A 27088-nucleotide genomic window follows, 5' to 3' on the forward strand; every position below is an offset into this window, starting at 1 on the left:
AGAGAAACAAATTTTAGAAAGAACTTCCTGTGAAAAGATAATCTGTTTGCACCATCTGTTTATTCTTTGTATTTTTATTGAGTAAATTTCCATGGATATATCTCTCTCTCATATATATATATATATATATATATATATATATATATTGACAGTACATCATATATATGAAAAAGAAGTACACTCTTAACATGACAGCAGTAATGTATTTACAAGAAGTTAATTATATGGTTGGTCATAGAGTAACCAATGGCCTCGCATCCATTAAGCCTTTAACCTTATAGACAATTTGTCAGACTCCTATTGTCTGTAGACATGTAACCACTTTTCAAATTGAAGATAGAAAACCATTACTGTCAGTTAATTTATAAACAAAACATATATTACGGAGATGTACTCGCATAGCAAGTGATTTGATCTGAGATTGTGTGCTGGAACGAAAACAATTGCAGCGTGGAAGGTGTTTGTAAGCCATTTAAGAAACACACAAAAGCCGTTCGATTCACTTCAACATTTAAGTTGAATTTGTCAAAATATTTTCGTCGCTAAAATCCACGTGTCTAAGCCTTAAAACAGGACAGGTTATTGCCCTTAGGTCAGTCTGGTCAACAAATTTTTATGGTCCTAATTGATGAATCACCACCCTTTGGTTAGTTCCAGTCTGCAATTATTTTTTATAGCCCTTATCAATGTATAGGGAATCCCACCTCTACAACAGGTAACATTTAAAATGTAGATAAGGGCTATAGATGTCATTCCTGGAGTTTAAAAGTGTCCTTGGGACAAACGAGTCTTTAAGGATCCTTGTCCGCTCTTGTATGCAAAGCTTGCATCATCCATTCTTGTTTATATAGGACCCTGGTTGCTCTATGAGCCTCCATTTAATTTCATATGGAATATCTTCATCCTTAAGGCACCATATGTGGCTGGCTAGGGATGTGACATAATGTCTTTCTGGAATAGCAAAAGAAAACCTATGGTTGTTCAGGCTTTGCTTAATGGCAGTTCTGGCTGAAACAATGTATCACTGAACTTGGGTGTGGGTTGTGTTATTACCTCTGGTGTTTTTTCTATTGGCTCCAGGCCTGATGTTGTTGTTGCCACTGTTGTTGTTGGAGCTGCTGTTGTGACCATTGCTGCTGTTATTGAAGGGCATAGGTCTGGTGATACTGCTGTTGCTGGTGTAGTCGTCATTGCCAGCTGCAGTGTTGGTATTGCTGGAGCTGCCATCGATGTTGTTATTTCTGGGTGTGGGACCAGTACTCCCACTGCTACTGCCATGGCTGTCATCTCTGGCTATACTTCCAGTATTGGTGCTGTGGTTGTAGTTGTCAATGTTGGTATCTTTACAACATAATGCATTGGTGCTACCACCACCTCCGCAACTGCTGTTGTTGTTGCCAATGTTGTTGGATGAGCTGCTGCTGCTATTATTCTGGTTGTTAGGGCCGGATACCACTATAGCCTCATATATGACCCTCTCAGTCTCACATTGTCTTCCCACTGGGCAGTCATTGTACTCTCTGCATGACCAACTAGCCTCTGCTCACATTTTAGGGGTGTTCACTAATATTTGTTTTAATGTTGGGCATGCAACTAAAGGAGACTTTTAGGTTCTGCTTATTGAACAAACATTTATACTTGTGTGTCTGCATGAAGTGCTTATCCATTAACCTAAGGAAAATCCTACATGTTTTAACATTGAGAGAGAAGGGTAAGGCAAACCAAGTGACCTTCTGGTGGTGCTTTCTTTTGCAGGTGTTAGGGCCCAGCATATAGATGTGATCCTTAAACCAGGGCCTCGTTGTAATAGGGGCAGCATTGTCAAAAATTTCTTGATTTGAGGACAGGTTTGAGATCCTCTTGCTGACACTCTACACTAAATAATATATAAGATCCTTTTGCTGACATTCTTCACTAAGTCATATCATCATCATCATCATCGTTCATGCTGGCATGAGTTTGATGATTCGACCAATAAGCTGGGGGGTTGCATCAGTTTACAGTCTGATCTGGTATGGTTTCTACAGCTGGATGCCCTTCCTAACACCAACCAGTCTGAGTGTGTAATGGGTGTTTTTATGTGCCACTGGCATGGTTGCTAGTTCCAGGACACCAGCATCGGCCATATTGCTTCTGTGAGGCCCAACGCTCAAAAGGTGCTTTTTATGTGCCACTGGCACAGCTGCTTGTTATGTGGCTCCAACAATGGCCACGACTATGATTTCACTTTGCTTGATGGGTCTTTCCAAGCATGGCATATTGCTAAATGTTTCGGTCTCTAGTCATTGCCTCCATGAGGTCCACTCTTCGAAAACCATGCTTCACCACACCATCCCCTGTTTTCCTAGGTCTCCCTCTTCTATAACTTCCTTCCACTAGTAGAGATTGGCACTTCTTCACACAGCTGTCTACATCCATATGTGTTAAGTGACCAGACCAATGCAGTCATCTCTCTTGCACACCACATCTTATGCCCAACTTTTCTCTCAAGACATTTATACTCTGTTGTGCATGCATACTGACATTGCACATCTAGCAAAGCATGCTAGCTTCGTTTCTTTCAAGCCTATGCACGAGTCTATTTTCTGTACATTTTTAGTGTTAATCATACCTGTAAACCTTCTACACACAGAAACTAGTTTCCTTGTTAATCTTATTCATATATTGCTGCACCTCTTATGTGTCCATAGTTTACCCTGGGTACATCACATGTAATTTCTACCTATATTACCTACAAATTGAGCAGGGCAATCTACCTGAGGGGAATTACTTACTAAGACTTTGGTTTTTGCTAGGTTAATTCTAAGGCCCTTCTATTCTAGACCTTGCTTCCAGACCTGAAACTTCTTCTCTAGTTCTGATAGTGATTCAACTGTAAGAACAAGGTCATCAGCATAGAGGAGCTCCCAGGGGCAGCCTGTTTTAAATTCCGGTTATTGCATGGAGGATTATGAGGAACAATAGGGGACTGTGGACAGATCCTTGGTGAACATCTACTTATACCCTGAATTCTTTGCTATACTTGTTGCCAACGCTCACCTTGCTGATAGCATCCCTGTATATGGCTTGTACAGCTCTCACCAATCACTTGTATATCCCTAGTTTCCACATTGACTACCAGATAAGGGATCGGGGAATCCTGTCAAAGGCTTTCTTGATGTCAACAAAAGCCAAGTACAGAGATTTATCTTTGGCTAGGTATTTCTCCTGCAGCTGCCTTACCAGAAATATAGCATCGGTGACACAAAACCAAACTGCATCTCATCTAGACTCTCTCCCTCCCTAATTAGTTGGGCTATGACCCTCTCCATGACTTTCATCACCTGATCCAATATTTTGATACCTCTGTGATTATTTCTATCTAAGGCACCTTTACCTTTGTAGAAGTTGACTATAGTGCTGCTACATCAGTCATTGGGTATGATTCCTTCATGAGCCACCTGATTTACAATACAGGTGACTAGACCATAACCCACACTGCCAAATATTTTGGGCATCTTAGAGGTGATTCCTGATGGATCGGGGGCTTTCCCTGTCTTCATAGCCTTAATTGCTTTATTTACTAGGATACTGTCAATTCAGGTAGCTGCTTCCTCAATTGAGTCAACATTTGGCAGACTCTCCTCATCCCATTCATTCTCTACATTTAGCAGCCTTTCATAACGGTGTTTCCAAGCCACTTTCTTTGCAGAGTCATTAAATGCAAGTGAACTGTTGTCCATGTGAACACATTTCTCTCCTATGATATCATGATTTTCTCTCATACACTGTCTTGCAATCCAAAAGACTTCAAGTATCTGGTCCTCATGTCACAGAACATTCGTAAACTTCTTTTCTGTTACTTCCCTAGCTAAATATATCTTCTCCCTAGCTTCCCTTCTGGCTGCCTGATACAATTTCTTGCTACCCCAACATTTCCAGTCCTTCCAACCCTGTTTCTTTGCCCTAATGGCATTGTGTACAGCATCATTCCATCACCGTGTTACTCTTGGTCTGGATGGGACTTTGCATCAGCCACAGATTTGGTCTGTGGCACTTAGCAAGCTGTCACATAGGAATTCCCAGTTGCTTTCTATGTTACAAGACTGTAGTTCCTCCTCCTCCTCATCAAATTTCTCAATTAGGGTGTCCTGGTTGCTGCCCAACATGTCCATTGAAATCACCAGCCACATAAGACCATTGTCATTCGTCTTTGAGATACCCTTCAGAAGAATATCATAAAAGTGGTCCTTTTGTTCATTTGGTTCAGGAATGACACAATGCGAACGAGGACAGGCGAGGTCCCTCCTGAACCTCATCAACACTCTGTACATGGAGCAAGTAATACTCCAACCAACCAGGGCAGGTTACTATACTGGATCTCTGCTTCACAAATAATATGGATCTCATCCATAATGTGAAAATGACACTGACACTACTCTTGGATCACAACATGGTAGAGCTGACCATGTACTGGCCAAAGGAAAGCATGGACATGCAGCCTACAAGAAACTCTCAGAATCTTTCCAGCTTGAACTTCCATAAGGCAAACTGGAAACAAATTGAGAAAGAGATCCTCAAACAAAACTGGCCTGAATGTCTCTCCTCACCAGACATCGACGTGAAACTTCAACAATTCATGTCTGTAATGCAAGCCATATGCTACGAATGTGTCCCAGAGAGAAAGGCCACTGTACACAAGAACAAAATCCCCAGAGAGAGGAAAATTTTAATGAGATGGCGTACAAAAATTTCAAATCACCTAAACAAACAAATTGAAAGCAGTGAAAAGACCCGCCTGAAAATAAAACTGCTGGAAATTGAAAAATGTCTGCAACTCTCCCATGAAAAGGAAAGAGCAGACAAAGAAGCCTGGGCTATAGACAACATAAAATCTATCCCCAGAGCTTTCTACAGGTATGCCAAAGAAACAGCTAGGGTGCACTGTAGGATAGGGCCACTCCTTGAATAGGATGGCACACTCACAGGAAAACCAATGAGGGTAAGTGAAATACTGAATGAGCAATTCAAGAGTGTTTTCACTCCACCCCTTGGGCATTTCCAAATCACCAATCCAACTGACTTCTTTACCACTGCAGATATAAAATCAGAGGCAGCGATGATTGATTACATCAATATAAAAGAAGACGATGTAATAAAGGCTATAGATGAAATGAAAACAAACTCAGCTACTGGCCCCGATTGATTCCCGACAATCGTCCTAAAAGTATGTAAGAGAGTCCTAGCAAGAACACTGCAGTTCCTCTTTCAGAGCTTCCTTGCAACTGGCAAACTTCCAAGAAAACTGAAGGAAGGTAAAATATGCCCTATTCATAAAGGAGGTAGCAGGGCGGAGGCCAAGAACTACAGACCTATCTCTCTGACCTCACACATCAGCAAAGTCATGGAACGAATAGTCAGAAGGAAACTGATCACCTTCCATGAAGAAAATGACTTGCTGCCTGACACCCAACATGGTTTCCGACCAGGAAGAAGCTGCTTAACTCATCTCCTACAACACTATGACTGGGTGCTGAAACGACTGCTCAACCACTCAAATGTGGAAGTGATATATCTCGACTTTGCAAAGGCCTTTGATAAAGTTGATCATGGAATGATATGTCACAAACTGCGTGATCTTAGCATAGTTGGAAAACTGGGAGAATGGCTTCATGACTTTCTGAAGGATAGAAGTCAGGTGGTAGTAGCCAATGGGGCCACTTCCATTAACACGCAAATAGTGAGCGGTGTTCCGCAGGGCACTGTTTTGGGACCACTACTGTTCATAATGGCCCTCTCAGACATGCCCTCAGCCACGCAGAGAGCCGTGATCACAAGTTATGCAGATGATACAAAAGTTTCACAGGCAATACAGAACCCTGAAGACACTAAATGCCTGCAACGTGAGCTGGACAAAATATACAAGTGGGCTGAAAAGAATAGCATGCAGTTCAATGCTGAAAAGTTTCAAGCTTTATGCTATCAGCATGCAAAACTAAATGCAATACCCAATGAATACACTGGACCCGGAGGAATTGCAATCCCAGAGGCACAATCAGTGCGTGACCTGGGTATTTACATGAGTGATGATGCAACCTTTTGTGTACATGTTGCTAAATTGGCAATGAAATGTAGACGACTGGCCGGATGGATTCTTAGAACCTTTAGAACAAGAGAACAAGAAACCATGATGGTCCCCTGGAGGACACTTGTCCTAAGCCACTTTGACTATTGCTCTCAGCTATGATCACCATCCAGTGTCAAGTTGATCACAGAACTTGAGGCGATCCAACGTAGCTACACAAAGAAGATAGCCTCTGTGCAGCATATAAGCTACTGGGAAAGACTCAAGAGATTAAAACTCTATTCCTTGGAGCGTAGGCGAGAAAGATATGGCATAATATACATCTGGAAGATACTGGAAGGACTTGTCCCAAACTTTGGCATCGAGAGTTACACAAATGCCAGAACCGGGCGCCACTGCGTGGTGCCTAGGACTCCAAATTTGCCATCAAGATGTAGGACAAGATACTGTGATAGCCTGGGCCTCCGAGGCCCACAGCTCTTCAATATCCTCCTGAAGAACCTAAGAGACCTGCATGGGATGGATGCAGATGTCTTTAAAATGAAACTGGATCTCTTCCTGTCAGATATCCCAGATGAACCAACTTGACGGCAGGAGGTGCAGATGAGGGCAGCTGCATCGAACTCTCTCATGCACCAAATGGCAGTTGTTAAAAAGCATTCGTGAAGTAAAACCATGTAGCAACACCAAATGGCGGTGCCCCAGCATGGCCACAGCTCGTGAGCTGAAACTAGAATCAATCAATCAATCAATCATATATATGATTGATATATAAAGGTTGCGTCATCACTCATGTAAATACCCCAGGTCCTTTTGTCATACTCAAACTCGGTGTGTGACACATTAATTGTACATATAAGGCAACTTGATGTAGTTGTGTGTGCTACACATCGCCCTCCAGATGCCCCAAGCCATGTAGGCAAGTTTGAAGACTGCCTTATAAAAATAGAAGTTCTAATCACATTAGAACAACACATAAGTGTACTTCTTATGGGAGACTTCAATCTACCCAATGTCAGATGGCCCGAGGGCCTTTCTCTCCCAGGAATGACAAGATGTGAACGAGGACAGGCGAGGTCCCTCCTGAACCTCATCAACACCCTGTACATGGAGCAAGTAATACTCCAACCAACCAGGGCAGGTAACACACTGGATCTCTGCTTCACAAATAATATGGATCTCATCCATAATGTGAAAGTGACACCGACACTACTCTCGGATCACAACATGGTAGAGCTGACCATGTACGGGCCAAAAGAGAGCACGGACATGCAGCCTACAAGAAACCCTCAGAATCTTTCCAGCTTGAACTACCATAAGGCAAACTGGAAACAAATTGAGAAAGAGATCCTCAAACAAAACTGGCCTGAATGTCTCTCCTCGCCAGACATCGACGTGAAACTTCAACAATTCATGTCTGTAATGCAGGCCATATGCTACAAATGTGTCCCAGAGAGAAAGGCCACTGTACACAAGAACAAAATCCCCAGAGAGAGGAAAATTTTAATGAGACGGCGTACAAAAATTTCAAATCGCCTAAACAAACAAATTGAAAGCAGTGAAATGTCCCGCCTGAAAATAAAACTGTTGGAAATTGAAAAATGTCTGCAACTCTCCCATGAAAAGGAAAGAGCAGACAAAGAAGCCTGGGCTATAGACAACATAAAATCTAACCCCAGAGCTTTCTACAGGTATGCCAAAGAAACAGCTAAGGTGCACTGTAGGATAGGGCCACTCCTTGAAAAGGATGGCACACTCACAGGAAAACCAATGAGGGTAAGTGAAATACTGAATGAGCAATTCAAGAGTGTTTTCACTCCACCCCTTGGGCATTTCCAAATCACCAATCCAACTGACTTCTTTACCACTGCAGATATAAAATCAGAGGCGGCGACGATAGATTACATCGATATAAAGGAAGACGATGTAATAAAGGCTATAAATGAAATGAAAACAGACTCAGCTACTGGCCCCGATGGATTCCCGGCAATCCTTCTAAAAGTATGTAAGAGAGTCCTAGCAAGACCACTGCAGTTCCTCTTTCAGAGCTTCCTTGCAGCTGGCAAACTTCCAAGAAAACTGAAGGAAGGTAAAATATGCCCTATTCATAAAGGAGGTAGCAGAGCGGAGGCCAAGAACTACAGACCTATCTCTCTGATCTCACACATCAGCAAAGTCATGGAACGAATAGTCAGAAGGAAACTGATCACCTTCCTTGAAGAAAATGACTTGCTGCCCGACACTCAACATGGTTTCCGACCAGGGAGAAGCTGTTTAACTCAGCTCCTACAACACTATGACTGGGTGCTGAAACGACTGCTCAACCACTCAAATGTGGAAGTGATATATCTCGACTTTGCAAAGGCCTTTGATAAAGTCGATCATGGAATGATGTCACAAACTGCGTGATCTCAACATAGTTGGAAAACTAGGAGAATGGCTTCATGACTTTCTGAAGGATAGAAGTCAGGTGGTAGTAGCCAATGGGGCCACTTCCATTAACACGCAAATAGTGAGCGGTGTTCCGCAGGGCACTGTTTTGGGACCAGTACTGTTCATAATGGCCCTCTCAGACATGCCCTCAGCCACGCAGAGAGCCACGATCACAAGTTATGCAGATGATACAAAAGTTTCACAGGCAATACAGAACCCTGAGGACACTAAACGCCTGCAATGTGAGCTGGACATAATATACAAGTGGGCTGAAAAGAATAGCATGCAGTTCAATGCTGAAAAGTTTCAAGCTTTATACTATCAGCATGCAAAACTAAATGCAATACCCAATGAATACACTGGACCCGGAGGAATTGCAATCCCAGAGGCACAATCAGTGCGTGACCTGGGTATTTACATGAGTGATGATGCAACCTTTCGTGTACATGTTGCTAATTTGGCAATGAAATGTAGACGACTGGCCGGATGGATTCTCAGAACCTTTAGAACAAGAGAACAAGAAACCATGATGGTCCTCTGGAGGACACTTGTCCTAAGCCACTTTGACTATTGCTCTCAGTTATGGTCACCATCCAGTGTCAAGTTGATCACAGAACTTGAGGCGATCCAACGTAGCTACACAAAGAAGATAGCCTTTATGCAGAATATAAGCTACTGGGAAAGACTCAAGAGATTAAAACTATATTCCTTGGAGCGTAGGCGGGAAAGATATGCCATAATATACATCTGGAAGATCCTGGAGGGACTTGTCCCAAACTTTGGCATCGAGAGTTACACAAATGCCATAACTGGGCGCCGCTGCGTGGTGCCTAGGACTCCAAATTTGCCATCAAGATGTAGGACAAGATACTGTGATAGCCTGGGCTTCCGAGGCCCACAGCTCTTCAATATCCTCCCGAAGAACCTAAGAGACCTGCATGGGGTCGGTGCAGATGTCTTTAAAATGAAACTGGATCTCTTCCTGTCAGATATCCCAGATGAACCAACTTGACGGCAGGAGGTGCAGATGAGGGCAGCCACATCGAACTCTCTCATGCAGCAAATGGCAGTTGCTAAAAAGCTTTCGTGAAGTAAAACCATGTAGCAACACCAAATGGCGGTGCCCCAGCATGGCCACAGCTCATGAGCTGAAACTAGAATCAATCAATCAGTCATATATACATATACATATATATATATATACATATACATATATATATATACATATACATATACATATATATATACATATACATATACATATACATATATATATATATACATATATATATACATATATATATACATATATATATACATATACATATATATATACATATATATATACATATACATATATATACATATACATATATATACATATACATATATATATACATATACATATATATATACATATACATATATATACATATTTTGAGTATTGTTATCACTAGCGATATCAAGATATAACTTTGTATTTTGTATTTTATGTGTAGATGTATATATATATATATATATATATATAGATGTACATGTAATATGTACACATATATATATACACATATATACATGCATAATATATCTACCCATACACACACACGCACACACACACACGCACACACACACACACACACATACATAGGGGCAGGTGTGGCTGCGTGGTAACAAACTACGTTCGAACATACTGTACTTGATATGGGCGGTAGTGCTTTGCCGATCTATGGCCTACGTTCAACACACCGGGAAGGCACAAACACTCTGTCTTCACATTTGCTGCGTGAGACATGTTTTAATGTTGATGAGCTTGCCGAGTACATAGCCGACAATGAACCAAAGTTCCTTCCAGAACACAAGTTCGCTTACAACTCCGTTGTTAATTCTGTCCGGGCCAAAACTGGGAGGATTTTTTTCCTGCATGCTCCTGGGGGCACTGGGAAAAATTTTGTCAACAAATTAATATTGGCTGAGATTAGGCAAACACAAGGCATTGCCCTAGCTGTGGCATCATCTGGAATTGCAGCTACTTTGTTGCCAGGCGGCAGGACAGCTCACTCCACTTTCAAGCTTCCACTTGTCTTAGCGAAGACTGAGACACCAACTTGCAACATCAGTAACAGCTCCGATCAGGCTGAAGTCTTCAGACGATGCAAGCTTATCGTTTGGGATAAATGCACGATGGCCCACAGCAAGAAATGTTGGCCTGCTGCAGTCTTGTTCTTGTAGCAGATATCTGCTCAATTTGGAGCAGTGTTATCATATTGCCTGACTGGAAGAGAGACATAATTACCCCTCTATGAATTGGTGAAGGTGAATACCACGACTGCAATAATTATAGGGTTGTTACACTCCTTTCAGTGCCCGGTAAGGTCTTTGCCAGCATTTTTCTAAACACTGTATTAAATCACCTGCTTGCCTCTCAGCAGCTGGAGCAGTAAGGGCTCACATAAAAAAAGTCAGCTACTTAGAGAATCCTTGCTCTCTGTGTACTCATTGAACACAGGTTTAGCTTTTGGCAGGGACTGCTTGCTGCTTATGTTGACCTCCACAAAACATTTGACTTGGTGGACAGGGGTGTGCTCTAGAGGATTCTGGAGCTGCAAGGTATACTGCCCTGGTTGTTTGGGCTGTTGGAAGTCACATGGTCATGGCAGATGAGGAAGTACCTTGAAGAGATGGAAACTGACTGGGACTGTTCAGAGGGCTCAACATCTAACTTTTCCCACTTAGAATCTGGGTTCCATCAGGGTTGTGTTTTGACTCTCACTCTGTTTAATGTCTGCATAGACTGGATACCTGGCCAGATAGTGGCTTGATTGGGTTGTGATGTATTCATTGGTGAAACTAGGATTACTGACTTGGATTTTGCTGATGATGCAGTTATTCTTGCTGAGTCTCTGGATATCTTAATGAGTGCTCTATTTCGCCGAGTAAGGAAGTGAAATCATTTAACCTTAGAGTTTCTTGGGTCAAGAAAAAGATCCAATCTTTTGTTTGCTTCCTAAGGGACTCCATCTTGTCTGACTCCTTTGTGGGTGAGAATGAAATTGTTGACTACTTCACTTATCTTGGTAGTAGATGAGAGTCTAAAGTTTAAAAAAAACTTGGATGTGCTGATGCAGTTGTTGACTCACCGAATAAAGATGTTTGGTGCTGATGATATCGGTGGAAGTGGACAAAAGTTCTGGTCTTCAGTTCTCTGCTCCTTCCAGTCTTGCTATATAGTTGTGAGACTTGGATGTTGTCTGGAATCCTTAGATATCCCCTAAATTCTTTTGGTACCAGGATGCTTTGCAGAATTATGGGTTATTGTTGGTTGGATTCCATATTCAACCAGTGACCATACTTGGAAACTGAGATACATCTGTTACTTGTATGATTTGGAAGTGTCAGCTCTGTTTGTGTTTCTTGATCTTTCAAGTTGGATCTTGTGTATTGTGTCTAAGGATCCAGTTGAAGTGAAAGCTTATGTTGGTCAACCACATGTCATATGGTAATGGCAGGTGAGAAAGTAACTCGCACGGAAGGGGACTAACTGGGACACTGCTTGGAGGGTTGCTTGGGATGACCCAAGCAAATACTGACAAATGGTGGATGCAGTGACATTCTGCAACTGTGCATACCCACCTAACTGACCTGCTTGGGTATTTTATACTGTTACCTTTTATTTTTTGTATTATTTTTTCCATTTTCTTTTTATCTATTTATCTATTTACTTAATTATCTATTTCACATAATTATTTAATCTTTTCTTTATTTCAGAATTTAACTCAATTTGCAAACTCTATGCATTTATGCAAGAACAAACAAATGATTTTAACTCCTACTGCAATATATTTGAAATATTCAGCACTGAAATAACTGAAGGTCAATTAAACATTATCAGATTTGCAAATCATTTGAAGACTATGGAAACTATTTTAGAGAGTCAACTGGAGGATATAAAACTTACTGAAGAAAAAGAAGGACCCAATTCAGCTGCTATTTTATTATTTGCATATTTTCCTTCTACCTTATCATATCTGATGAAAGACCTTGACAAATATCTTAATATCCCAGGCAAAGATGATTTGTGGAAAAAAATCCAAAACGCTGGTAAGACAAATATATATTTCTTTTTCAGTTAGATCTTCTCAAATATTTCTATCCTATGTTTCTCATTTTGGGCTAGAAAAGATTTTGTCAGATTTGTGCATGTGAGATGATTGGGCTGGTTTAAAAAATGTAGTTTGAATGGAGAATGTAAGCTAGTGAGGTGCTTTGTGTTTGTAGTGGAAAGTATTGCGAGTATCAGGAGACCAGGTAGTTCTGGGAAGAAGGATTCAAGGCAGACTTGAGACCATAAGGCATCTGAGAAAAGTTGTAAGACATGCCTGCATAGAAAAATTAGGTTGACTGTGAAGCCGATGATAATGTTTAGGCCAATATCAGTTTTTGTTGAGTAGCTATTAATTAATGAGCATTTCAGTAGCTCGTACTGCCATGTTCCGGTTCTCTATCTTAGCTGGAAAATAGAAAGAGATCACCACTCTCAGCTTACTCTTTCTGAGATATCCTGATTTCAACAGAACCATCAGAAATTCAATTTGTTTATAATATCCCCTCTGGTATAAAGTAATCTATTATTGAAATTTGGCACTTTGGGTAAGTGTCTTTTACTATAACCCTGGGCCAACCAGAACCTTGCGATTGGATTTGGTAGACAGAAGCTGAAAGGAGTCCATTGTATAAGTATATATATATATATCATCATCATCATCATCATCATCGTTTAACGTCCGCTTTCCGCGCTAGCACGGGTTGGACGGTTCGACCGGGTCTGGGAAGCCAGGGGCCGCTCCAGGCTCCAGTCTGAATCTGGCAGAGTTTCTACGGCTGGATGCCCTTCCTAACGCCAACCACTCCGTGAGTGGATTGGGTGCTTTTTACGTGCCACCTGCACAGGGGCCGGAGGGTCCGGCATCGTCACGATCGGTTCGAGCATTTTAACGGGGGCAACGAGGTCCGGGGTACTTTGGGGATCGGGGTACTTTGGGGATCCAGGGTACTTTGGGGATCCGGGGTACTTAGAATGGGTAGGGGGTATGTGGAATTGCTGCAGAAAGCAGCCCGGGTCTTTGTAGTCACAGCATATCTCCAAAGATCTCGTCCTTCGCCATTGCCTCAGTGAGGCCCAATGCTCTGAGGTCATGCTTGACCACCTCATCCCATGTCTTCCTGGGTCTACCTCTCCCCCTGATACCTTCAACTGTTTGGAGTGGCACTTCTTCACACATCTCTCTTCATCCATCCGCAGCACATGACCATACCATCGCAAGCGTCGCTCTTGCACACCACATCTGATGCTTCTTATATCCAGCATTTCTCTCAGGATACTTACACTCTGTTTTGCGTGCACACTGACACTACACATCCAGCGGATCATGCTAGCTTCATTTCTTTCAAGTCTACGCATGTCTTCTGCAGTCACAGCCCATGTTTCATTACCGTGAAGCATGGCAGTTCGCACACATGCATCATACAATCTACCTTTTGCTCTGAGGGAGAGACCTTTTGTTGCCAGTAGGGGTAGGAGCTTTCTGAACTTTGCCCAGGCTATTCGTATTCTAGTGGTGATACTCTCTGTGCATCCACCTCCGCTACTAACTTGGTCATATATACACATACATATATATTTTATGATTTTGCTTTGGCATAGCAACACTAATAAGCTGTTGTTAGAATTCATTATACATATCAAGCAGGAGTGGCTGTGTGGTATGTAGCTTGCTTACCAACCACATGATTCCGGGTTCAGTCCCACTGCATGGCACCTTAGGCAAGTGTCTTCTACTATAGCCTCGGGCCGACCAATGCCTTGTGAGTGGATTTTGTAGATGGAAACTGAAAGAAGCCCATCGTATATATGTATATATATATATATATATATATATATATATATATGTGCATATGTTTATGTGTCTGTGTTTGTCCCCCCACCATTGCTTGACAAATGATGCTGGTGTGTTTATATCCCTGTAACTTAGTGGTTCAGCAAAAGAGACTGCTAGAATAAGTACTAGGCTTAGAAAGAATAAGTTCTGGGGTCAATTTGCTCAACTAAAGGTGGTGCTCCAGCATGGCCGCAGTCAAATGACTGAAACAAGTAAAAGAGTAATGAGTATATGTTTCAGAATAAAGTGTTATGTGACTACAGAGCATAATATAAAATTAATTGAATGACGAGGGAACAGGAATTATGTAATCAACTTCATTGGCTTTCAGCTATTTCTGCTATTCAGTGCTGACTACCTGTACATCACTTTATAACTCCCTCAGACTCATTAAAATAAAGTGTATGTCTTTTTTTGGAGAGTATGGAAAAGGTTACCTTTAAAATGATAAAAATTCTTAAGTAAAGGTGTATACAGTTTGAAGGAGAGAGGCCACTCCCGGAAATATTCAGGATTAGACCTATTCAGGATTAGGTCTGTAGCAGATACGTATTCAAATGATTTCCCAAATAAACATACACTTTATTTTAAATGGCTCCAAGGAGACTATAAGGTGATGCATAAGCATTCAGCTGTGAGTGCACTGCTTCTTATACCAAAAACAGCTGTAAGCCAATGAAGTTGATTATGTAATTCTTGTTGCCTTCTCATTCCATTAATATATATATATATATTTATATGGTGAACTCTCCTGTCATAAATTACTGATGAAGATTTTACAATGTCTTGCTGAACAACCTGCACTCATTTCCTCCATCAAATTGACAATGACTGTACTGCTCTATGGTGTGCCACATATCAGATGTCAAAGTGATTGTAACTTGAAATAAAGAGTTTTGTTCAAAAATACAATGCACCACCTGCTCCAGGAATTGGAACTATGATCTTGCAATCATAAGTCCAACACTCTAACCACTAAACCATGTGTCAGTGTGTTTGCATTTACCCATGTCTAGACATCATGTGATGACTATAAATGAGCATTATCAAGATTGATCATTTGTTCAGTTGTTGTCTTCTGTGAAAAACCTGTCTAACCACAGGAAAATATTACCTTGTTTGGAAACAAGTGAGGGTTGATGATATGAAGGGCATCTGGTTATTGAAAATCTGTCTTGATAAATTCTATCTAACCTATGTAAGCATCGAAAAAGTACATGAACATAGTTGGATTTAATTATTAGTGATGGAAGCAGTATTAATACCAAAAAGTAATCATTATGTCCAACTTAACATGGATACCTTGTTAAAACACCAAATACTGCATTATTAACTTCGAGAGATCCTCTCATTTAGGTGCTTGGTGCATCAAAGCACACACAGATTGTAGCAGGTGAAATTTGTCATGGGTGCTGAAATTCTCATATCACATAATTTTAGTCTATTGGATTCCTCTTTTGATCATAAGTTTAATCAAGCAGAGCTGACTTGTAGTTACACAAAGTAACAACTATAAAATGCCTCACCTCCTGATGTCTGCCTAAAACCTTTAGTTTATCTTTTCACTTTGCTCCTGACTTGAGAACTGTTTCCTTAGAAAATTGCCACAACCTTTCTAACCAATTCACCAGCTAGGGTACTATTTGAATGCTTACCTTATCAATGTTAACTTAGATATTACCATCCTTATCATTAAGTTAACTTTTCCCAAGCATCCATCATTTAAATGTCAAAACTTAAATTTAAATTCTTAAAGAACAAGAAAACATTTTCCCATGTAAATGGAAGCGAATGGTTGTGAAGAGTGTGAAGTTAATGCTGAAGACGTAAGCGTATTGCTTCTGTTTATTTGACTCATAAAATACTGGTTTTTGTAGTTAATTATTGTATAATTAGTATTTAGAAGGCATCCTGCTGCTAAATAAGACATTAGAGCTATGATTACCACAGTAAACTTTCTCTCATACTAACATAGACTCAAATGGATGCAAAATAAAAATACTCTCTCTCTAAAAAATGTTTCTTTTTCAGTCCCTGTCTGTGAAGATGAAGTAAATTGCGTGTCAAATAACAGGGCTGAAATGATCATGCAATTGCGTCAGGTTATACTCGAAACTGTCCACCCACGAGATATTTGGCCTGTATTATCGCTTGATCTAAGTAAGTTAAAATATTTTATTTACTACTAGAGTACTACTTTTCATATGATATGTAACTTTGGAAGTATGCTTTTGCTACTATGAGTAAATAACCACAATTAATATTAAACACACACACACACACACACGTGCATGCATTCATGCACTGTTTGTCAAGTTTATTCTTCTACTCTAAGTTTCATTTTTCCAGTCATTCAGCTGTTAATTCAAGCCTGCTTTTTCTTGAATCATCTATTGTTTGAATATATTTTGAAATATGATTTGGATGTGATGAAGAAAATATTGACATGTGTTTGTTTTGAAAAATCATCTGAGCAATGTGTGCAAAAATGGAGTTGCTTAAGTATATTAATAATACTTTAAAGTAATATTTTAAGAATAATTAAAAATAATCACACACATCTATGCACAACATAACACTTAGCTTCCTTATGTTGATATGCAACCTAGCAACACCAAACTTTGTACCTTGCTGCATGATACAGCAGATACATTCCTTACCATCCCTCTATGACATTATTGTGTTATCAAATATTACACAGTGTGGACCAGTTGTTGCTACTAGACTATCTCCTGTAATATATGATATAATAGATAGAATATTCGTTGCCAGTGGCACGTAAAAAGCACCATTCGAGCGTGATCATTACCAGCGTTGCCTTACTGGCACTTGTGCCGGTGGCATGTGAAAAACAACATTCGAGAAGCGAGTGCCACTGGACTGGCTCCTGTGCAGGTGACATGTAAAAGACACTATTTGAGCGTAGCTGTTGCCAGTACTGCCTGACTGGCCCTCGTGTTGGTGACATGTAAAAGCACCCACTACACTCTCGGAGTGGTTGTTGTTAGGAAGGGCATCCAGCTGTAGAAACTCTGCTAGATCAGGCTGGAGCCTGGTGCAACCATCTAGCTTGCTAGTCCCAAGTTAAACCGTTCAACCCATGCCAGCATGGAAAGCAGACGTTAAACAATGATGATGATGATTCTGCTATCAGTTCTCAACCAACTAATCCATGTGATTTGAACTGAATAATGGGGACTCCAAATATTCTTGCAAGGAAACCATTTATATTTCTCTCATGCAAGTCCTAAGCATCTGATGAGTTAGAAAGTAGTCTGTATCTATGTAACCATGAACATTATGGTACTGACCCAACCTGTTAAAGGATAATGTAAGCAAAAATGAGCAGCTCAGAGAAATATCTCAGTGTGGTTTGTTGAATGTTTATGAACAACATAAACAAATAACATGCAACACAAATTCTTGATTTATTAAAATTAACCTAGCCTCCAGATGATGTGTCACATTACTAAATTGCATGTAAGACCAACTCTATATGAGAAGGGGAGATTATCTCAAGAATCAAGAATTCTCCAAAGTGAACATGCCATTAAGGAAAAGGACAGGCTTATTGTCTGTAGATAAGAGGAGATTTGTGGATATGTGTTTCTTCTTCAATAGCATGACAATTGTTCTAATTTATCTCCATCAGTCAAGAAACATAGACATATACAAAAATAATAGAACACATTTAAGGTTTTGGTAATTTTTCTGTAATAAGTTGAAAAACTTAATAATTCCGACCCCCCCCCCCCCCCAAAAAAAAAACAAGCAATAATTATGATATTAGGAACCAAACTTTAGCTTACCCATATAGTACTCTGGTCCTGAATAATAATGATATGAAGTCTGCTTTTCCTAGCAACAGTACCAGTGAATGTCAGAGTAGTATTCCATTACAACCTACCTGCAATAACCACCTGTGTTATTTCTTAAAAATATACTATAAGAATGCTCAGTCCACAAACTGGATAGTGTTTACCAGCATGTCAGTCCCATGGAGAATGAACTTAATATTTAGTTTTGGATGCTGGTAGCGCAGGGCCTGAAATTTTTCAGCGTTAAACTGCATATTATTATCCTCAGCCCATCTGTAGATTGAGTCCAACTCCTGCTGCAGGTGTGCAACATCGCTGGGGTTGTGTATTTTCTGCGAGACTTTCATATCGTCTGCATAGCTTGCCAGAGTGGCTATCCGGGTATTTGAGGGCATATCTGAGAGAGCCACTATCAAAAGCAGTGGTCCCAAGACAGTGCCCTGTGGAACACCGCTCACTATTTGTGTGTTCATAGAGGTGGCTCCATTAACCACTACTGCCTGACTCCTATCTTTCAGGAAGTCATGTAACCACACTCCAAGTTTTCCAGCTATGCCGAGGTCACGCAGTTTGTGGCATATCATACCATGATACGCAGTTTGTGGCATATCATACCATGTAATGAAAGAAGGCCATTGGGTTTGATTTAATGTTTTTTATAACCCAGGCTTCTTTGTCTGCATTCTCCTTCACATAGGATTGGTGCAGCCTGGGTTTCAAGGGCCCACAGCTTTTTAATATTCTCCCAAAGAGTCTGAGCAACTTGCACAAAGTAGATGTAGTGGTTTTTAAATCAAAGCTGGACATCTTCCTGTCGAGAGTACCAGATGAACCTACCTCATGGTAAGAGGTGCAAATGAGAGTAGCTATATCAAACTCCATTCTTCACCAAGTGCCACATATTAGACGAGGCGCTTCGTAAAAACAGTGTAGCAAAAAACGGCGGTGCATCAGCATGTCCGCAGCTCTGAGCTGAAGCAAGAAAAACGAAATGTATACATATATATTTATATATGTATATATCCCCGGTCGAACCGTCCAACCCATGCCTAGCATGGAGAACGGACGTTAAACGATGATGATGATGATATGTATATATATATATATATGTATACGCATATATATATATGTATATATATATGTATACGTATATATATATATATATATACATATTGATTGATTGATACTAGTTTCAACTCACGAGCTGTGGCCATGCTGGGGCACCACTATTTGGTGTTGCTACATGGTTTTACTTCACGAATGCTTTTTAGCAACTGCCATTTGGTGCATGAGAGAGTTCGATGCAGCTGCCCTCATCTGCACCTCCTGCCGTGAAGTTGGTTCATCTGGGATACCTGACAAGAAGAGATCCAGTTTCATTTTAAAGACATCTGCATCCACCCCATGCAGGTCTCTTAGGTTCTTCGGGAGGATATTGAAGAGCTGTGGGCCTCGGACGCCCAGGCTATCACAGTATCTTGTCCTACATCTTGATGGCAAATTTGGAGTCCTTGGCACCACACAGTGGCGCCCAGTTCTGGCATTTGTGTAACTCTCGATGCCAAAGTTTGGGACAAGTCCTTCCAGGATCTTCCAGATGTATATTATGACATATCTTTTTCGCCTACGCTCCAAGGAATAGAGTTTTAATCTCTTGAGTCTTTCCCAGTAGCTTATATGCTGCACAGAGGCTATCTTCTTCGTGTAGCTACGTTGGATTGCCTCAAGTTCTGTGATCAACTTGACACTGGATGGTGACCATAGCTGAGAGCAATAGTCAAAGTGGCTTAGGACAAGTGTCCTCCAGAGGACCATCATGGTTTCTTGTTCTCTTGTTCTAAAGGTTCTACATTTCATTGCCAATTTAGCAACATGTACACGAAAGGTTGCGTCATCACTCATGTAAATACCCAGGTCACGCACTGATTGTGCCTCTGGGATTGCAATTCCTTCGGGTCCAGTGTATTCGTTGGGCATTGCATTTAGTTTTGCATGCTGATAGCATAAAGCTTGAAACTTCTCAGCATTGAACTGCAAGCTATTCTTTTCAGCCCACTTGTATATTTTGTCGAGCTCACATTGCAGGCGTTTAGTGTCCTCAGGGTTCTGTATTGCCTGTGAAACTTTTGTATCATCTGCATAACTTGTGATCGTGGCTCTCTGCGTGGCTGAGGGCATGTCTGAGAGGGCCATTATGAACAGTAGTGGTCCCAAAACAGTGCCCTGTGGAACACCGCTCACTATTTGCATGTTAATGGAAGTAGCCCCATTGGCTACTACCACCTGACTTCTATCCTTCAGAAAGTCATGAAGCCATTCTCCCAGTTTTCCAACTATGCTAAGATCACGCAGTTTGTGACATATCATTCCATGATCGACTTTATCAAAGGCCTTTGCAAAGTCGAGATATATGACTTCCACATTTGAGTGGTTGAGCAGTTGTTTCAGCACCCAGTCGTAGTGTTGTAGGAGCTGAGTTAAGCAGCTCCTTCCTGGTCGGAAACCATGTTGGGTGTCAGGCAGCAAGTCACTTTCTTCAAGGAAGGTGATTAGTTTCCTTCTGACTATTCGTTCCATGACCTTGCTGATGTGTGAGGTCAGAGAGATAGGTCTGTAGTTCTTGGCCTCCGCTCTGCTACCTCCTTTATGAATAGGGCATATTTTACCTTCCTTCAGTTTTCTTGGAAGTTTGCCAGTTGCAAGGAAGCTCTGGAAGAGGAACTGCAGTGGTCTTGCTAGGACTCTCTTACATACTTTTAGGAGGATTGCCGGGAATCCATCGGGGCCAGTAGCTGAGTCTGTTTTCATTTCATTTATAGCCTTTATTACATCGTCTTCCTTTATATCGATGTAATCTATCGTCACTGCCTCTGATTTTATATCTGCAGTGGTAAAGAAGTCAGTTGGATTGGTGATTTGGAAATGCCCAAGGGGTGGAGTGAAAACACTCTTGAATTGCTCATTCAGTATTTCACTTACCCTCATTGGTTTTCCTGTGAGTTTGCCATCCTTTTCAAGGAGTGGCCCTATCCTACAGTGCACCGTAGCTGTTTCTTTGGCATACCTGTAGAAAGCTCTGGGGTTAGATTTTATGTTGTCTATAGCCCAGGCTTCTTTGTCTGCTCTTTCCTTTTCATGGGAGAGTTGAAGACATTTTTCAATTTCCAACAATTTTTTTTTCAGGCGGGACTTTTCACTGCTTTCAATTTGTTTGTTTAGGCGATTTGAAATTTTTGTACGCTGTCTCATTAAAATTTTCCTCTCTCTGGGGATTTTGTTCTTGTGTACAGTGGCCTTTCTCTCTGGGACACATTTGTAGCATATGGCTTGCATTACAGACATGAATTGTTGAAGTTTCACATCGATGTCTGGCGAGGAGAGACATTCAGGCCAGTTTTGTTTGAGGATCTCTTTCTCAATTTGTTTCCAGTTTGCCTTATGGAAGTTCAAGCTGGAAAGATTCTGAGGGTTTCTTGTAGGCTGCATGTCCATGCTTTCCTTTGGCCCGTACATGGTCAGCTCTACCATGTTGTGATCCGAGAGTAGTGTCGGTGTCACTTTCACATTATGGATGAGATCCATATTATTTGTGAATCAGAGATCCAGTGTGTTACCTGCCCTGGTTGGTTGGAGTATTACTTGCTCCATGTACAGGGTGTTGATGAGGTTCAGGAGGGACCTTGCCTGTCCTCGTTCACATCTTGTCATTCCTGGGAGAGAAAGGCCCTCGGGCCATCTGACATTGGGTAGATTGAAGTCTCCCATAAGAAGTACACTTATGTGTTGTTCTAATGTGATTAGAACTTCTTCTATTTTTATAAGGCAGTCTTCAAACTTGCCCACATGGCTTGGGGCATCTGGAGGGCGATATGTAGCACACACAACTACATCAAGTTGCCTTATATGTACAATTAGTGTGTCACACACCGAGTTTGAGTATGACAAAAGGACCTGGGGTGTGAGGTCCTCACGGATGTACATAGCAACTCCTCCATGACTCCTTTCTTTTCTGTCGGTCCGTAGTACAACATACTGTGGTATGTGTAATTCCGCATCTGCTATGTCCGGTTTCAGGTGCGTTTCCGTAAGTGCTATGCATAAGGCTTGATTGCATGCAACAAAGTCTCTCAAGAACGGGATTTTTGTCCTGTTACTGAGTGTTTGCAGTCCTCTGATGTTCAGTAGGAGCATCGAGGTGAAGTGTATGCTGTTGCCGGCAGTGTCCACCTTGGGTCTATTTGTTGTGGTGGTCTTGTATATTGTGGATAGTCCCATCTGCGAGCTTGAGTTTGATGGAGCCAGGTTAGCTGCTGTACAATCTTTTGTGCCATGCACAAAAAAGATTCTTGTTCAGCAGCTGCCCTTTCTATAATATGTTGGCGGTTTGTAGCACGCACCGCATCTGCGTACCTCCGTTTTGGGGCAGGTGGTGCGTGGTCCATTCCTTTTCCTTTTGGTAGTTCGATTCTGACCTGTTTCATGCTTATGTGGTAGGGTCTTTGATGTGCAAAACGGCAGCCTGCACCTTCCTCTCCATGCCAGCAGACACCTTTCAGGTAGAATTTACACATTCGTGTGCACTTTCTGTTTGTATCCTTTTTGGTACATGGATAGTCAGGTTTGCTTCTATCCTTGGCTGTTTCACTTTTTGGTTTTGTTTGAGTTTTAGTTTTTCCTTCTTTGGCTGTTTCATCTTTTGTTTTTCTTTTAGTTTTTCCTCCTTTTATTTCTTTTTTGACTCTTTCATCTCCATGGCTTTTGGTGCTGGTAGGAGCACTTGCACTTGGGTTTACTTCCCGGGCAGGTTTCTCACTTGAATCTTCTTCCTGGGTGTCTACCAAGTGGGGGTGACTTCTTTCATCAGCACCCACGTCTCCATCGTTGCCATCTTTACTTTGTTCGTTGTCAAAGATGGCATCAAGCGTGCCAATGTGAGATCTTATGAGTGCATAGGAGCGTATAAACTCCTGCTTCTTTCGCTCTATCTGAGCTATTGTTCTTTCATATCCACTGTTCTTCAGCGCAGCTGTAATTATGTTGTTCGGATTATCTCCGTCGGCGCATTGCCAGGCTCTCAGAAACAACGCCAATTCGTTACTTCTCCAGGTTCTGGACATTTTGGATATTTTATTTATTTATCTATCTAATTATATTTGAAATTTAATAGCGTGATAGAGGGTAGAGAAGAAATAGAGAAAGAAAGTGTTTATGTATTTAGAGAGATTTAGAGCTGAGAGAAGATAAGAAGAGAGTAAGAGAAGAAAGTTCGCCACTATATATTTAGAAAAATTGAGAGGCTGAGAGAGGAAAGATGGTGTGATGGAGAGAAGTGGAGAAGTGAAGAGACAAGGAAAGATTGAACGGCTGAAAGAAGAAAGATGGTGTGATAGAGAGAAGTGAAGAGACAGAGAGAAAGAAAAGAAAGAGAAGAGGTTACGAAGCTGAAATAGAAAATGAAAGATTAAGAAAATGAAAGATTATTAACAGGAAAGCTGAAATAGAAAATGAAAGATTATTAACAGGATGTAAATTATAAATATATATACCTGACCGTAGCTACAAACGTTTTCTTCTAATTGCGACTGTACTTATAATGTTTGCGTCTATATATTTAGAGAGATTGAGGGGCTGAGTAAATATATAATATATATATATATATATATATATATAAAGTAACAAATAAATATATGTCTATCTAAAATTGAATAATTTTAGAGAGATGTGACGGAGCTGATACAGAAGCCGAAAGATTTTTAAAGAATGTAAACTAAACTAATTGCGACTGTACTTATAATGTTTGCGTCTATATATTTAGAGAGATTGAGGGGCTGAGTAAATATATATATATATATATATATAAAGTAACAAAATATATATATGTATTGGAAAGTTTGAAGATCATGTAGAGGTATTTTATATTAGAGGAAATGAGGTGCTCAGAAATTCAGATGGTTTTATATTTACAGATATTTATTTGTATATAATATGTTTTTATACATCATATAACTTAGATCATATATTAGAGCTTTCTGCTGCTCTAGTTCCTGTGAAAAAAGTTTTGACCATTTTATAGTGTTATTGAGTGTGTAGTGGTGGGGAGGGACATAAGACAGTACAAGAAGGTGATGAATGGGGAGAAAGTGAGAGAGAGAGCATGTATGTGTGTGTGTTCGTGTGTGTGTTTTTGTATTTGAAGGGGGGTGTTAAAGAAAAAGAGGGGAAGGGAGAGAGGGAAGAAGAAAAAAATGGTTTTGCTGGTTAGCTGGTCAGGATGTTTACTCCAAGGGGTGTCTAAGATTTTGGGGAAAAGAATTTAGGTTTTCACCATTTTATAGTGTTATTGAGTGTGTAGTGGTGGGCAGAGACATAAGACAGTATAAGAGGGTGGTGAATGGGGAGAAAGTGAGAGAGAGCATGTGTGTGTGTGTGTGGTGTGTGTGTGTGTGTTAGTGTTTTTATATCTGGAGGAAGTGTTAGAAAAGAAGAAGAAAAGGAAGGCAGGGGAGGGAAGGTAGACCATAAATTATATTTCCTTTTTATCATTGTGAGAGAGTGTGTGTGTTTAAGGAGGAATGGTCAAAAGGTTTTTGGTTTTTAGAGAAGAAAAATTCTTTTTATTATTGTTTTGTGGAGGTGTGTGTGTGTGTGTGTGTGGGTGTCTGTGAGTTTGCAGAAGAGAAGAAAAAAAGAGGAAGAAATAATTGTGTTGATATTTATACCACTATATATATATATATATATATATATATATATATACACACACACACACACTAAATGCTACACTATATTTGTTAAATTATAAATTGAAACATTGTCCTTTAATGTATGATGAACAAAATTTCATAAGGTCCATACTTGAAAAAGAGAAAAAGTTACAGATGACAGAATACAAACTGACAACCACTAGTCTGTTGTCTGATCTTCAATTGAATTAGTCTAATATCTCACTGATTGACAGTTAAATATTAAGTTTTATCATACAGGAGCAACTGATTCCACAGATTAAAGTGAAATGGTTTCATTCAAATATTAGAATATCCTTTGTTCAATGTTGTATTTTCAAAAACCAAATCATATGTGTAGATTTGTGTGTGTGTGTAATACAGTTTACTTAACTAATTTGGTCCTTCATCTGGTACAGCTTATTATAGAGATATTTTCAGGAACTGCTAGCCACCACTGACCCATGACAATCAAGGCAATCCCAAATTCTTCCTCCCCTTTTCCCCCTCCTCCTTCCACCACCTCCTCCTCCTTCCCTACCAAGAGTAAACAAGAAGACAGAGAAAGGCAGAAACAAGGAAAATGCCACTTGTATTTGAACACTATGCAAATATTCTTTAAAAAAAACTTTTCTTTTAATTTTTCTAAATTTAATTATTTAATAGTTACAGTTGAAAAGGTCTCAAATGACTGAAACCGGTTCTGAAATGTTCTTTATAAAATTATTCTAGCATTTTCTATCTTGACTTGTTTTTTTCATATATATATATATATATATCATTAACGTCCGTTCTCCATGCTAGCATGGGTTGGACGGTTCGACCGGGGATCTGGGAAGCCAGAAGGCTGCACCAGGCTCCAGTCTTATCTGGCAATGTTTCTACAGCTGGATGCCCTTGCTAACGCCAACCACTCCGTGAGTGTAGTGGGTGCTTTTTACGTGCCACCCGCACAGGTGCCAGGCGAGGCTGGCAATGGCCACGGTTGGATTGGTGCATTTTACGTGCCACCGGCACGGAAGCCAGTCGAGGTGGCGCTGGCATCGGCCACGATTCGGATAGTGCTTTTTACGTACCACCAGTCCAGGGGTCCTGGCATCTGCCGAGTGCCAGTTCAATTTCGATTCCGATTTCGATTTCACTTGCCCCAACATGTCTTTGCAAGCAAAGGGGGTTGGCATGGGTGCCTGTCGTCGGATGAGGTTCGATATCGACTTCGCTTGCCTCAACAGGTCTTTGTGTCCAAGGGAGGAAAGGCATGCATAAGTGGGTTGGGTTCACTTGTCCTGCCTGGTTTTCTCATGTACAGCATATTTCCAAAGGTCTCGGTCGCTGGTCATTTCCTCAGTGAGGCCTAAAGTTCGAAGGTCGTGCTTTACCACCTTGTCCCAGGTTTTCCTGGGTCTACCCCTTCTACGGGTTCCCTCAACTGCTAGGGATTGGCACTTTTTCACACACCTATCTTCATCCATTCTCGCCACATGACCATACCTGATGCTTCTTAGGTACAACGTTTCTCTCAGGGTACTAACGCTCTGTCGAGTATGTACACTAACATTACACATCCATCGGAGCATACTGGCTTCATTTCTCGCGAGCTTACGCATGTCCTTAGCAGTCACGGCCCATGTTTCACTGCCATGTAGCATGGCTGTTCGTACACATGCATCATACAGTCTGCCTTTTACTCTGAGCGAGAGGCCTTTAGTCACCAGCAGAGGTAAGAGCTCCCTAAACTTTGCCCAGGCTATTCTTATTCTAGCAGTTACACTTTCAATGCACCCACCCCCACTACTGACTTGGTCACCTAGATAACGGAAGCTATCAACTACTTCTATTTTTTCCCCCTGGAAAGTGACAGAAGTTGTTTTCTGAAGATTTTCGGAGGTTAATGCTCCCGAGCATCTGCCACATACAAAAACTATCTTCCCAGTTAGCCTACCTTTGACATTGCTGCACCTCTTATGTGTCCATAGCTTACACTTGGTGCATCTTATAGAGTTTCTACCTACACCTTTTCTACAGATCGAGCAGGGCCATCTTCCTGAAGACATTTGTGGATTGTCTACCTTCCTACTTATTAGTACTTTGGTTTTAGCTAGGTTGACTCTAAGGCCC

The 27088-nt window shown here is 40.9% G+C and overlaps 1 protein-coding gene across 2 annotated transcripts in view; it reads left to right on the forward strand.

The window, feature by feature from the left end:
• The window catches only part of LOC115232631 (probable ATP-dependent RNA helicase DHX58), a 146381-nt gene that overhangs the window by 45836 nt on the left and 73457 nt on the right, over positions 1 to 27088 (forward strand). For both annotated transcript variants that reach the window (XM_029802626.2, XM_036514355.1), the window contains 2 exons: positions 12260 to 12592; positions 16462 to 16590. In XM_029802626.2, the coding sequence (XP_029658486.1) occupies positions 12260 to 12592; positions 16462 to 16590 (462 nt within the window). The remainder of the gene's footprint in view (positions 1 to 12259; positions 12593 to 16461; positions 16591 to 27088) is intronic.

Source organism: Octopus sinensis, linkage group LG2 (assembly GCF_006345805.1).
Source record: "Octopus sinensis linkage group LG2, ASM634580v1, whole genome shotgun sequence".
NCBI lineage: Eukaryota > Metazoa > Mollusca > Cephalopoda > Octopoda > Octopodidae > Octopus > Octopus sinensis.